Source organism: Chenopodium album, chromosome 5 (genome assembly GCF_948465745.1).
Source record: "Chenopodium album chromosome 5, dcCheAlbu1.1, whole genome shotgun sequence".
Classification (NCBI taxonomy): domain Eukaryota; kingdom Viridiplantae; phylum Streptophyta; class Magnoliopsida; order Caryophyllales; family Amaranthaceae; genus Chenopodium; species Chenopodium album.
This window is the reverse complement of record NC_137838.1, coordinates 71,053,973-71,068,000: the sequence shown is the minus strand read 5'-3', so window position 1 is coordinate 71,068,000 and position 14,028 is coordinate 71,053,973. Positions and strand designations below refer to the sequence as shown.

The 14,028-nt window shown below is 37.0% G+C and overlaps 2 protein-coding genes across 2 annotated transcripts; both read right to left on the bottom strand.

The window, feature by feature from the left end:
* Window positions 1-1,469: 1,469 nt before the first annotated feature.
* On the bottom strand, window positions 1,470-2,045 carry LOC145633095 (uncharacterized). Its single transcript, XM_081685388.1, has one exon. The coding sequence runs from the start codon at window positions 2,043-2,045 to the stop codon at window positions 1,470-1,472; it is 576 nt and encodes a 191-aa protein (XP_081541514.1).
* Window positions 2,046-7,979: 5,934 nt separating this feature from the next.
* LOC145633094 (uncharacterized) lies at window positions 7,980-10,470 on the bottom strand. Its single transcript, XM_081685387.1, has 3 exons — window positions 9,283-10,470; window positions 8,947-9,096; window positions 7,980-8,276 (listed from the first exon to the last, which is right to left on the bottom strand). Exons 1-3 carry the CDS (start codon window positions 10,468-10,470, stop codon window positions 7,980-7,982), a joined length of 1,635 nt encoding a protein of 544 aa, XP_081541513.1.
* Between the last annotated feature and the right edge of the window lie 3,558 nt (window positions 10,471-14,028).

Below are 14,028 nucleotides of genomic sequence, written 5' to 3'. Positions count from 1 at the left end.
CAGCAATAATGCTATTTGGGATAACAAAACACTGCATTGCTTACGTTGGAATGGCCTGAGCAACTGCCTTTATCAACACCTCTCTTCCCGCTTGGGACAAAAAATTTCCTTTCCACCCTTTAAGTTTCTTCCAAACCCGATCCTGAATAATCTAGAAAACCTGTTTCTTAGAGCTACCAATGTAAGTTGGCAACCCCAAGTATTTATCGTGTCCATCGGCGACCTTAAAAGTTAACTTCATCTGAAGCATGTTCTTCCGTTCTTGCTCAATGTTTCGGCTAAAAGACACCTCTGATTTATCCATATTCAGTTTCTGACCCGAAGCCACTTCATACGTAGAAAGAATGCCAAGCACATCATCCACCTCTTCCTCTGTCGCTCTTACAAAAAGAAGGCTATCATCCGCAAAAAATAGATGGGAAATCGGATTAACATTTCTCCCAATTTTAATACCATGAATGATGTTCCGGCTCTCAGCATCACGTAGCAAAGTCGACAAGCCTTCCGCACACATAAAAAAAAGGAAGGGTGAAAGGGGATCACCTTGCCTAAGGCCCCGACTCGGTTTGAAACTCCTCGACGGTTGCCCATTAACTAGGACATCGAACTCTGCAGAGCTAACACATCTCATAACCAAACTCACAAAACTTTCCGGCAGACCCAATTTGATCATTATTTTTTCCAGAAACTCCCACTCAACCCGGTCATAAGCTTTACTCATATCGAGCTTGAGACTCAGAAAACCTTTTTCCCCCTTTTTCTTCTTCTTGAGATAGTGAAAACACTCATATGCAACCAACACATTATCAGAAATAAGTCTCCCAGGAACAAAACCACTCTGCGACTCATGATTAATGAAGGGAAGGACTAGCTTCAATCTATTAGCTAGAACTTTGGTGACAATTTTATATAAGACATTGCATAAACTTATAGGCCTATAATCAACAAGAGACTCACATTCCTTTTTTTTCGGGATTAAAACAATATGAGTCTGATTAATAGAACCTATATCCCCATTATTATTCAGAATATCAAGCACCTTATCAGTCACATCCGCTCCCACAGTTTCCCAAAAATTTTGGAAAAAAATTGCAGACATACCATCAGGGCCCGGAGCCTTCGTCGGATGCATTTGGAATAATGCATTCTTTACTTATTCGGCACAAAAAGAAGCAGCCACGTTACTATGCTGCCGCTCACTAACAATTGGCTCAACTTTTGCGATGACTGGGTCTGGCTCGATGTCACTATTTCCTGCAAAGAGGGTCTCGAAATAATTTACCAAGACTTCGGTGATCTAATCCTCATCCACGAATTCATTCCCAACAATGTCATGAAGTTTCTTGATATTATTTCGGCTAGCTCTTTGTTTCGTCTTCGTGTGGAAAAAAGTGGTGTTCTTATCCCCATGTTTGAGCCAATCTTGCCTACTCCGTTGCTTCCAATACAACTCCTCCCTTCTTTCTAGTTCATCGATCCATACGATCATCAATGGCTCTCATTTGGGCAATGACATCTTCCGATTGGCATTCCCCCATTAGTTTCTCCATTTCCGCCTTACAATCTTGCAACTCCTTCATAAAATCACCAAATTTCTCCCTACTCCAAGAGCTCAATTTTGACGACGTAAAAGCAATTTTTGAACACAAATCCCCTCCCCTCTCCCACGCCTCCGAAATAATTGCATTACAATTCTCATCACGCAACCACATCTCCTCAAACCTATAAAGTTTCTTTTTCTTTTTCTTCTTCGGGGTATTTAGAGCTTCCTTGATGCATACCAAAATTGGCAAGTGATCAGATTTCCTCTTTGTGAGGTGAGTGACAAAAGAGCCCAGGAAACAATCTCTCCAAGCACGGTTTGCCAGGAACCTATCGAGACGCTCTTGGATGGTTTCCTCCCCTCCTCTATTATTAGACCATGTAAAGTCATGCCCAATAAAGCCCAAATCCTCAAGTTGACAGTGATCAATGGCTTCACGGAAAATATCAGCTTCTTCACAGCAAAAATCCCTCCCACCTTGCTTCTCACTTGATTGCAACATAAGATTGAAATCCCCCCCACACAATCACGGGCCCCCTTGACCATCCCACAAATTCTTTATGAGCAGACCAGTTCTATGCTTGTTGTCATCATCCGGAAATCCATAAATACCCGAGAAACGCCACCTCCCCTGCTGCACGGAAGTCACATCAACATCTATATGATTTTGGGAGTATGAGTTCACATCAACATCCAAAGAATTCTTCCACATCAAAGCTAAACCCCCTCTTCTTTTCCTTCCCTCCCCTTCACAGTCAACTACTAAGGCATTGTCATACTTCGTCTTTTGTTTTATCTTCTCGAACTCAAAGGCTTTCAAGCGTGTCTCCGAGAGAAACACCATTTGGGGGCATTCAAGAAACACAATGCGTTTCAAGGCATTAATTGTAGGAGTGCCACCCAAACCCCTACAATTCCACGATAATATGTAGATCATTATTCACCGAGAGCCCAAGTCGTGGGGCTCGCCACTTGCTTAGTCGAGTTCACTGTAAGTCTTCTTTTATTTCTTTCACCATCACCATCCAACACCATGCTGCTGCCTTCGACCTTATCAATATCAGGGGTCTTCCTTTTTTCTCCAGCTATATTGCAACTGCCATCCATACTATGATCAGAGTCCCTTTGAGTGCGTTTCCAGCTTTTGTTTAAAGAGTCAACCTTCTTTTTTCCTAAACCATCACTCCCCTTTTGAGCATCCTTCCCACCTGAGTCATCTCCACTTTCAAAAATAAAGACACCTCCCTCCTGCATCTTCTTCTGTATACTAACCTCCCCTCCCTTATCACCTAAACCCACGTCAACAAGTTTATTTAGGACCTCATTAACCTGCCCCTGATCATCACGTTTCAGCTTCCCTTGATTTTTCGGCTTTGTGACAAACAGAGTTTTTGCACACTTGCTGCCCTTCCCTTCCCCTTCAGCCCCTACTCCTAAATAATACTTCCATGGTGAAGTCTTTAGCCATGTTCCAAAAGAAAGAGTTGGCTCATCCACCTCCTTATACTCCTCGCAATCCTGAACTCCATGCCCCATCATTCCACAAAAGAAACAGAACAACAGGGGTTTTTCATATTTCACCTCGAAGGCCTCTTCTACTCCACCTCTCAGCTTCAAACGCACCTGCTTGAATAAAGGTCTACGAACATCAACCATAACACGGATTCTGATAGATTTATCAATTCCTACCTTTGCATCCGCATCAAGTTTAACATACACCCCTAATTTATTTCCAATTTTTTCAACATTTGCTAAGTTAAGTCTCCCTTTTAGGGGAAGATTATAAACCCTCACCCACATTGGCAGATAAAAGAGATCAATATTCGACGGTTTCACCGAATCAACCGTCTCACCAAGAACAAGAGCATGTCTATCAAAGTGCCAAGGTTGTTCATCAAGAATACGCTGTTTGTCCTTCCAATGATAAAATTGAAATAAAAAACGATTCTTTCCTATGTTCGTAATGTCCACACCATGTTTAGGTTGCCAAACTCCTTTAATCGTTTCAATGAAAGCATTCACATTAACATTACGACTAGTCCAGAGGTTACCTACTAGAGCGAGTTCAATGCGAGCGTCATCATCATCTCCACCACAGTTAGGATCCTCCGTTGCTATGGTATTAACAGAGTTATTGTCATCAACCTCCTTCTCCATCACAGTTAGGGTTTTTTCAGGTTCCCCCATCTTGACAAAGAACAAGATCTAGAGAAAAAGAAAGAGCACAGAGAAAAACAAAAGAAAACTCGATCGAAATCGAGAAAAACCTCAAGAAACAAGGAAAAACTAGCCAAGGAAGCTAGAACGCAAACCCTCCCAAGGAAAACCTAGAGGGAACTATGGAAAAGAAAAACCGATTTTGCTATGTTAATGATTTCACAAAATAGTACAAAAGTCAAATTTGACGATGGTGGAGCTTGAACAACGGCAGTCGTGAGTAGAGGTTATGAGGGAAGGTGAAGTGCTTGTTTTACAAGAATTGCTTTAACAAGAATTGGATGACGGCTATGCGAGATTGGTGTGGAGCAGTGGAGTAGTGGACTAGTGGGACTTTAGTTAGGGTTAAAAAATTATAGAGTTTTACCCCACTAACAATCTAAAGGTTATACATATAATTAATATACTTACATATATACTTGTATATAAACTAAAATGAATATTAAAAATTTAATGAATGTGGCAATTAAAAAAATTCATAGTTTCATAGTAAAAATTTATTAAAAAATAAATTTATATTTTTACAATTGTACTCCGTATGTTTTAGTATATATATTTTAGTCGAGCATGTTCACGAGCTTTTCGAGCCGAGCTTTGACTTGCTCGGCTTGGCTCGTTAATGTTTCGAGTCGATCTCAAACTCACGACTCTAAGGGAGTCAACGCTAGAAAGTCTTGGTCAATGTCGGAAAAGTTAGCCCAGGTTTCATTCAACAAAAAAAGTGATCGTGTTTTTTTTTAACAAAAAATGCTTAAAACGGTTATTTCTTGCAAATGAGTCAGGGCCGTAGAAGAGGGTGTGCAAGGTGCCCTCTTGCACAGGGCCTCTAATTTTAAGAGGGCCCATTTTTTTTAATTTTTTTATTTTTAACTATTGATTGTATACGGAGTATTTGTTAGTCTTCTTGTTTATAATGTCGTCAAGTTTCAATGTAGCAAATCACGCTATTATTTTCATCAAAAACATTTTCCTCCCTTTATTCAAGCTTCATATTAATTTCTACAACTTTCCAAATTCCTTCATCAATTTAAATTAGTATCGTAGTATCTTAATTAAATCAATTCAATTCCATGGAAAATAATTTCTCCATTCAAGGATTTTTAATGGAAAATTACATATACATACTCAGTCAAATTCAAACGTTTTTTCTTCTATCACATTGGCAATGAACAATTAATTATATTTTATTTTCCATGATTATTTCATCTAATTCTCAATTGATACACAATCAAACAAAAACCAAAACCAATTGGAACTTCACTTGGGGGTATTGTTTTGATAACTTTTTGAATGATTGATTTCATTGATTCCTACTTTGTCTATTGGTTAAAGGTAAAATTTTGATGTTTATTTTATTTCAAATTTTTTTAATGTTTCTGGTTTGATAATATCAATTGAAGCAATTTTAATTGATTTTTTTTATACGGTCCTAGACTCCTGGATTTTAATTTTTCTATGGGCATGTATAAATTGTATGAATGCAATTATGCAGTATCTTAATCATTACTATTATTTCACAGTTGGATGAATTTTTTATTTTTTATTTTTAATTTTGCAACTTGTATGTTAAAGATTAGAATTCTAATTGGTTGTTTCTAGTTTTCTACGGACCTATAATTGTATATGTGACATTATTATTATAATTATGATGTTATATTTAGTTGATATATTAACATGAATAAAATATTTGAATTAATTTTTCATAATTGAATATATCATTGTTATACAAAAGCATTTTCATTTTGTAATGTATATATAGGAAAATTGTGCATTGTCTAAATTATAGATAAAAAGTACGAAATACTTCGTTTCATAGTATAATTTTTACATTATTAAGGGCCCCTTTTTCGATTTAGAACAGGGCCCTCAAAATCAATGCTACGACCCTGAAATGAGTCATTTAAAAAGTTTTTTCTGACAAATTTTCTAATAAAAAAATAGCATAAGTATTTTAAACGCCCGAAAAAGAAAAGTGGAATAAATATTTAAAAACGAAGGGAGTATATAATTAAGCAGGTACTTGAAATCAATGCAAAACCGGTTAAACTGGTATTGTCAATTCTGGATCCATCATTTTACGGAGTACGAACCAAGTTATCTGATACTAATTCCGTTTCTAAATTTGTCAGATTAATTAAGGGCTCAAAGCTTAAACCTCATTCATTGATTGATCATCCAATATATAGAGTACATAGTTTCCTAATATCTAGCAAATAATATTCTCAATATATATCTTATGCCTATAAACTAGGAAACTAAGTATATGATAAATATCACAAAGATATGATAATATTCCTAACACCCCCCCCCCCTCAAGTTGGAGCAGGTGGAGTGAAGATGCCCAACTTGCCAAGTAATAGATCAAATTGAGTTTTGCCGAGAGCTTTGGTAAAGATGTCGGCCAGTTGTTCACGTGTAGGAACATAAGATGGATCAATCAAACCTTCTGTAATAGCATCTCGGACGAAGTGACAATCGACCTCAATATGCTTAGTCCGTTCATGAAAAACCGGATACTTTGCAATGTGCAAAGCTGATTGACTATCACAAAATAAATTGATAGCCTTAGGGTGTTGCACTCCCAAGCTCAAAAGTAGTCGTTTCAACCACTTCAACTCCATGGTGGTAGCACACATACAACGATACTCGGCTTCAGAAGAGCTCGTGGAGATAGTCTTCTGCTTTTTGGTTTTCCAAGAAATAGGTGACTTACCCAGAAATATTAGCCACCCTGTCAAAGATCTACGTGTCAAGGGACACGCGGCCCAATCCGAATCACACCAACCCTACAAGGTTAGTTCACTGTCTGATCGTAGCAAAATACCTTGACCCGGAGATCCTTTCAAATATCTGACAACCCGTAGAGCTGCCTCCCAATGTTCAGTTCTTGGAGCATGCATGAACTGAGACAAAATATGAACTGAATAGGCCAAATCTGGCCTAGTGACGACAAGATATATCAACCGACCAATAAGTCTGCGATACTGTTCCGGATCATCTAGAAGAGGACCACTAGCTAGACCAAGTTTGTGATTCTGCTCCATAGGAAAGTCGGCTGACTTTGATCCCAATAACCCTGCTTCTGAAATGATGTCAAGAGTATATTTTCTCTGGCATAGGAACAAGCTCGAAGAGCTACGAGCCACTTCAATTCCCAAAAAATATTTCAGAGTACCAAGGTCTTTCATATGAAAACACTCACTGAGATATGCTTTGAAAGCCCTTAACGCAGCGGAATTATTACCAGAAACAATGAGATCATCCACATAGACAAGAACATTAATTTGTACGGCACTCTTTGTATAAGTGAACAAAGAATAATCCGAATATGATTGTCTAAAGCCATATGCCTTCAAAGACTTCGTTAGTTTGGCAAACCAACATCGAGGAGCCTGTTTTAAACCATACAAAGATTTCCGAAGACGACATACCTTATTCGGATGAGATGATTCAAAACCTGGGGGAAGTTTCATATAGACTTCCTCTATTAGATCGCCATGAAGAAAAGCGTTGTGGACGTCCATTTGATGTAGCTCCCAATTTTTCGAAGCTGCAATAGCAAGAAAAGCTCTAACTGTGGTCATCTTAGCAACCGGAGCAAATGTTTCGGTATAATCAATACCCTCCTTTTGATGATTGCCGAAGACGACTAATCTGGATTTGAGGCGTTCAATACTTCCATCGGAGTTATATTTAATTTTATACACCCACTGACTCCCTAGAGGGCGCTTGCCGGGAGGGAGATCTTCCATTCTCCATGTGCCATTTTTTTCTAGAGCTTGAATTTCATTTTGCATTGATCGTCTCCAATCTGCATCTTTCATGGCCTCCTTAAAAGACCGCGGCTCTTTGCCAGAAGTAATAGCTGCAATATAATTTCTATAATGTGGAGAAAAACTGTCACAATTAATATAATGTGCTATAGGGTAAGGAGTACCTGAGGGATGCCTTGGAGACGGAGTGTTAGGTAAGAGAGATGGAGATGGACTGTTTGTAATAACTGTATGCGTAACATAGTCTCGATGTTTGACATTTGGAAATTTCTGTCGCATTCCCCGGCCCAATTATGCTTGTTGCTCACTGTTCGAAGGCTGTTGGGTGTCATGTGAGTGCTTCCGTGACTGATCAGGTGGCTCCGCACCCTCCCCGCGGCCAGCAGGCTCCAGCCGCGGCCTGCCTGGCCGTGGCTGCCCACAGCATGCTGCTGTGTTGTGGGCTGTTAACGAGCTTGTTCCGAGTTCACTTGAGGCACATTAGCGTGGCCCTCACCATTCTCGTGAAATCCAAAACTCACATCGTCAAAATCAAATGGCACATCCGTATGTATTGGAACAATTTTTTCCGGAATAATATTTGTGGAAATTGGATTAAGAAACGGAAAAACATCTTCAAAGAATTTAACATCACGAGACACAAAAAATTCCTTCGAATCAAGATCAAATAATCTCCAACCCATCTTCCCAAACGGATAACCAACAAAGACACATTTACGACTCCGAGTTGCAAATTTATCACCCTTAGTGTTTTGATTGTGAGCAAAGCAAAGACACCCAAAAGTACGTATGGTTGAGTAAGATGGGTTTGTGCCAAAAAAAATTTCATAGGGTGATTTATTGTGCAAGAGAGGAGAAGGAGTTCTGTTTATTAAATGTGCGGTCGCAAGAACACTCTCACCCCAAAGAAAAAATAGGTAAATTAGCCTGAAATCTCAAAGCTCTACCTACATTCAAAATATGCTTGTGTTTTCTCTCAACCCGACCATTTTGTTGTGGGGTTCCAACACATGAAGTTTGAAATAAGATGCCAGTTGCATTAAAGAAATCACGCAAACAATTAAATTCGGTGCCATTATCACTTTGAACAATTTTAATTGTTTGAGAGAATTGTCTATCCACCATTGCCACAAAAGACATAAACATACGAAAAACCTCCGTTTTATCAACTAGCAAATAAATCCAAATCGCACGAGAAAAATCATCCACTATTGTAAAAAAATAACGAGCACCGCATGACGATGCATGTTTATAAGAACCCCACAAATCACAATGAATTTTTTCAAATATTCTAGAGGCTTTATTTTCACTTAAAGGAAAACTAGATCTAGGGTGCTTAGCACGAAAACAAACTTCACATGCTTTATTTAAACTACCCTTACAATTATGAACGGGAGGTAGAAGCTTCACAACCTTTTCCGATGGATGACCCATGCGCTTGTGCCATAACTCTAACAATGCTGAAGATTCAGAAACAGCCACATGTTGCACCGAAGCTCGTCCTTCGAAATAAAACAGTCCATCCCGCCTAACACTCGTTCCAATCAGCTCCCTCGACTGGTCCTGTATAACACACATATTAGAGTTAAATTGGACAGTGTAATTTGTATCATCGATCAAATGAGATACGGAAATTAAATTGCAACACAAATCAGGAACAAATAACACATGGTTAAGAACAATTTTCGATGATAATCGAACTGAGCCCTCCTTTGTGGCGATTACTATTTTGCCGTCCGAAAGGCCTACCGGACAATGAGAGATGATCCGAGTATTAAATAACCATTTGTCATTGCTTGTGACATGTCTAGATGCACCTGTATCAACAATCCACAAGTCGTTATCAAACTCATCATTCAAACGATCATCGAGAATTTTTGTGTTACCAAGAAAACCGACGATTGCTTTCCATTGCTCCGCTGTGAATGTTTGCGATGAACCACCCACAGAATCCACATTGCTTGAACTAGGACCGCTGACTGCTGTAGCATTTGCCCGAGCAGGTGCTCGACCCCTGAATTGTTTCGGTTTGCCACGCTTTGAAGGGTTTGGCCACCACTCTGGATACCTTTTTAATTCAAAGCAATCAGACACTAAGTGACCAGTCTTTTTGCAATGTGTACAATGCAGCCCTGACCGATCAGGTTTATCCTCAGAGCTGCCTGCTTGCTTCCCTTTTTTTGACGCAGTGCGAAGAGCAAAGCCCACTGCTTCTGGTGGGTGTTCTGTGGTCGTTTGCTTGGCCTGCCGCACTCGTTCATCTTGCACAACCAACTGGTAGGCACGGTCAAGACTTGGGAGGGGGTCTTGAGAGAGTATATTGGTGCGGGTTTGAGCATAATAATCAGTGTTCAACCCCATTAAGAAATCATGAAGACGCGTATTCTCGCGACGCCGTTCATGTTCCGGACCAGCAGTGCACCTCTCGCAGCAAGAGCAGGTAATTAGAGGTTCATGACTGTTCAATTCCTCCCTCAAAGCCGTGAGTTTACCGAAATAAGAAGCCACGGACATGTCCCTTGGCTGCTCGCAGTTTGCAATTGATGATTTCACCTGTTGAATTCGTGGACCGTTGACAATCGAAAATCGCATCTTGAGGGTTTCCCACAAACGCTTTGCATCCTTGTATTTCGACAAAGTACTCTTGACCTCTGGTTCTATTGTATTCACGAGCCATGAAATCAACATGGCATGTATAGTGTTCCAATCCGTTAGAGTGCACGGAGAGGAAGGAGTATTAATTGTTCCATCTAAGAAAACAAATTTCCGCCGAGCCTCCAACGCCGTTTGAATATCTCCGGCCCACTCATCGTAATGTTCACCACGGAGGCGAGTCGGAGTAATGAAATCCCCTGGACGGTCGTGAGGACCTAGATAATACGGAGACGTGATGTCTATGCGAGGTGGAGGTGGCGGTGGTAGATCATCACCAGCCATGGTGTGTTTCGATTATGATTGATTTTTTTTTTTTTTTTTTTTTTTTTTTTTTTTTTTTTTTTCAGAAATCCTGAGTGACTGATACCATGTCAGATTAATTAAGGGCTCAAAGCTTAAGCCTCATTCATTGATTGATCATTCAATATATAGAGTACATAGTTTCCTAATATCTAGCAAATAATATTCTCAATATATATCTTATGCCTATAAACTAGGAAACTAAGTATATGATAAATATCACAAAGATATGATAATATTCCTAACAAAATTTTAGAAATTATTCCAAGGTAATTTTAAATCCTGTTTTAAAATTTTTGAGGAGTATCCGATTTAATTTGCTCATTCCCTTAATTAGGTGGTTACACGTGCTGCTCGTGGCCGTCTTTTGCGAATGCCAGCGATTAATCGTATACGTATTAAACAGGCGCGCCTATGCGGTGTTACGTATGGAATAAAGAATTAATGCACGAGATTTTCTCTTATTTATAAGATATTGTTTTAATTGTTAGAAACTGAAATCAATAAGCAAGTCAGGAACAATAATCAATTCGGATCTCCCAAAGCATATGAAATTGATATTCTTGTCTTAATACTGATTTCTCAGACTAATGCATGATTTATGATATTTTCCTTTAAAAGTTCATTGATTGAATTAAAAGATACGAGTAATGTGAATGATTAAAATAATGAGACGGATCTTTCAAAATAAAATAAAATAATACTCCGTAAGACGGATTACATCAAGTATTTTATTATTTACTAGGGTGGTTAATATGTGCATGCCATAACTAGCTATGTTTGGAAAACTTTTTTGATTTGTCTTAATTCATGACTTTAGCTAATAATATTAACGAGGGAAACAATATTTTTAAGGATATAAATATTTACACACTATTCTTAACAGTTTAAAAGATAAGACAATAACTCATTGATTAATAAGGATAAATAAGTAAATAAACATTTTAGAGGGTATAATTAATTGTTCAAACACTATTTATAAGAGTTATCTCATACTTTTAAAAGGTAGGAAAAAAAACACTCTTAACACAATTGACGTTAATAAGGTAAATAAGTATATAAATATTATAGAGGGTACAATTATCTAAACAATATAGCTGGCTGATGTTTGGGTATAATTGTCATCAGCCAGCCAGCTATAACCCGTCTTAGCTAGTTAGCGTAGTCTAATGATTCTCCAAGATTATAGCTGTGGCTAATGACTATATATGATACACCCAAATAACAAGATTATAGCTGGCTGTACTCTTACACTTTGTTTGGATATAAAGAAATGGAAGGAAAAGAAGAGAAGAGAAAGGGAGGGGGGTAAATTCTCTTGTTTGGGTGAAGGATTGGGGGAAGGAAGGGAAAGGAGAGAGAGGGATCAATTTCCCCTCTCTCTTTAATAAGCATAATCCCTCCAAAATTGGAGAGATTTGGAGGGAAAATGAAGCTCACCTCCCCCTCCCTTTCTTTTCCCTTCCCTTCATCCCTTTCCCCTCCCCTTCCTTTCCTTCCTTCTTTGCTATCCAAACAAAGCATTAATGAATGGATCAAGCAACTCCAATTTTCTGAAAAATGGTTATTTAAGATCTCACGTAATATTGTATGACAAATAATGATTGAATAATACCACAAACGATTCCTTCAAAAACTTTTATTTGCAAATCAATTACATCACATAATATTAATGGAAAAACTTAAAGGGACACTTATCAGCATGTTATTAAAATAAAGTTTTTCTTTCAAAATTACTTGTTTAAAATAATAAAAAATTCATTGTTACAGAAAAAGAAGGTTTCTACAATCTTCTATACATATACTAAAATGACAACCGCTGATGTCATCACTGTCTACGTGTCACTTTCTTATTTAATATTTCCCTCCAAAATGCAAGGATGATGTCATATTTATTTTCCTTTATAAGCTACTCTATTTAACATTGTTTTGAAAATTAATTTCCATTTGAATTTTTAAATGGATCTTGCTAACGAACGACCCCGGGGCATTGGATAAGCGTTTAAAATATTACCTAAAGTGGTATTAATTAGGGAAAGCGTATTCACGCGATGATCGGTGTAATTAATGTTAATTTTTACTTTAATCTTACTACTTTTAGCTAGCTTATCCAACGCCCCGGGGGAGTTCGTTAGCATTTGCCTTTTAAAATTTGGGTTTTCTACACATATTATGTTATTTAGTTATTTCTTCAAAAAAAAAAATGTTATTTAGTTATTTATGAGTTGTTAACAATAGTTAATACCATTCAAAAAAAAAAAAAAAAAACAATAGTTAATAATATAATTTAATTGAAAACTCGTAATTAAATATGAAAATTATGCACTTTTGGGAATTGTATATTCATATTTAATCAAAAATTAATTAGAAAAATGGAGGAGGTAGTTATTTTCTTTCAATATGTGTTAAAAGTTTATAATTCAATTCTTATTATAAAACCGTGCATCGCACGGGGTTAACCTAGTTGTACCTATATTATTATGACTTTTGCTATTAAAAAAAATATATATTATTATGACTTTTACTTTGTTAAAAATCTAAAATAAGTTTTCTTAAATATTAAATAACCCATTAAAATATACAAACTTTCATATGTGGTTGGCCACATGGAAAGCCACAATTTTTTTTATTGGGTTTTTCTACATAGTACCCCCAAGGTTTTGTGTTTTCTATGTTGTGCCCTCGCTCCTAAATCCAAATTTCTACACGGTGCCCACAAGTTTAATATGTTGTTTAATATATGCCCTTCATAAGTTATTTTGTTAATGGTAATTAACATGTGGTTAGGTTAACCACCCACCATAGTTAATTACTAATAAATTCAAAGGAAATAATTTAAATTAAAATAGAAAATTAAAACCCCTTCTAATCAAACCCCTCCATCTTTTGCCCCTGTTTAATTTGAACCTTTATTTCATCAAAATTTTAATTGTTTCAAACACTAAAATTATTGCTCAAAAATTCGAAGCTAATATGGATTGATTAATACAAATAACATCTCCAAATTCTTCTTTCGCATTTTTTTCAATCAGATTTTTTGGTGTTCGTCATTCGAGCAGAGGTATGGTTACGTACATTTGAGTCATTTTCGTCGGAGAAAAGATTTACTAAATTTTAAATTCATAATTTGTCAACAAACTATAAAAATAAAGATATTTATATTAACATGTGTAGTCTATAATAATTTGAAAACGTAAATATATATTTAACTTTATACAAAACCTATAAACTAATACAAATTAAACAAATAATGGCCTTGTTTGGCATCGTTTTTGTTTTTGGCTTTTAATTTTTTTGAAAAAAAAAAGCTCAAATAAGGAAACAAGATAAAGGTGTTTCCACTTTTCTGTTGTCAGTTTTCAAAATTATCATGATCTTAATAAATTTGACTAATTTTTGATTCATTATATGACATATATCATATGATTTTGAAAAACAAAAAACCAAAAAATAGAAAACCACAATGATGCCAAAACGAACCCTTATAAAAATAATTTTTTTTCAATGAATTAGAGCGTTGCTCGAGCAAAGAACTAGTTT

Bases quoted from the DNA above. Each gene is read 5' to 3' on its own strand.
- LOC145633095 (XM_081685388.1), bottom strand. From the start codon at position 2,045: ATGTTGCAATCAAGTGAGAAGCAAGGTGGGAGGGATTTTTGCTGTGAA.
- LOC145633094 (XM_081685387.1), bottom strand. From the start codon at position 10,470: ATGGCTGGTGATGATCTACCACCGCCACCTCCACCTCGCATAGACATC. The intron at 9,097-9,282 runs GTAGGCCTTTCG...TGTGTTATACAG, and splicing joins GGATCATCTCTCATTGTCCG to GACCAGTCGAGGGAGCTGAT. The intron at 8,277-8,946 runs GTTGTGAAGCTT...CAAAACACTAAG, and splicing joins TGGGTCATCCATCGGAAAAG to GGTGATAAATTTGCAACTCG.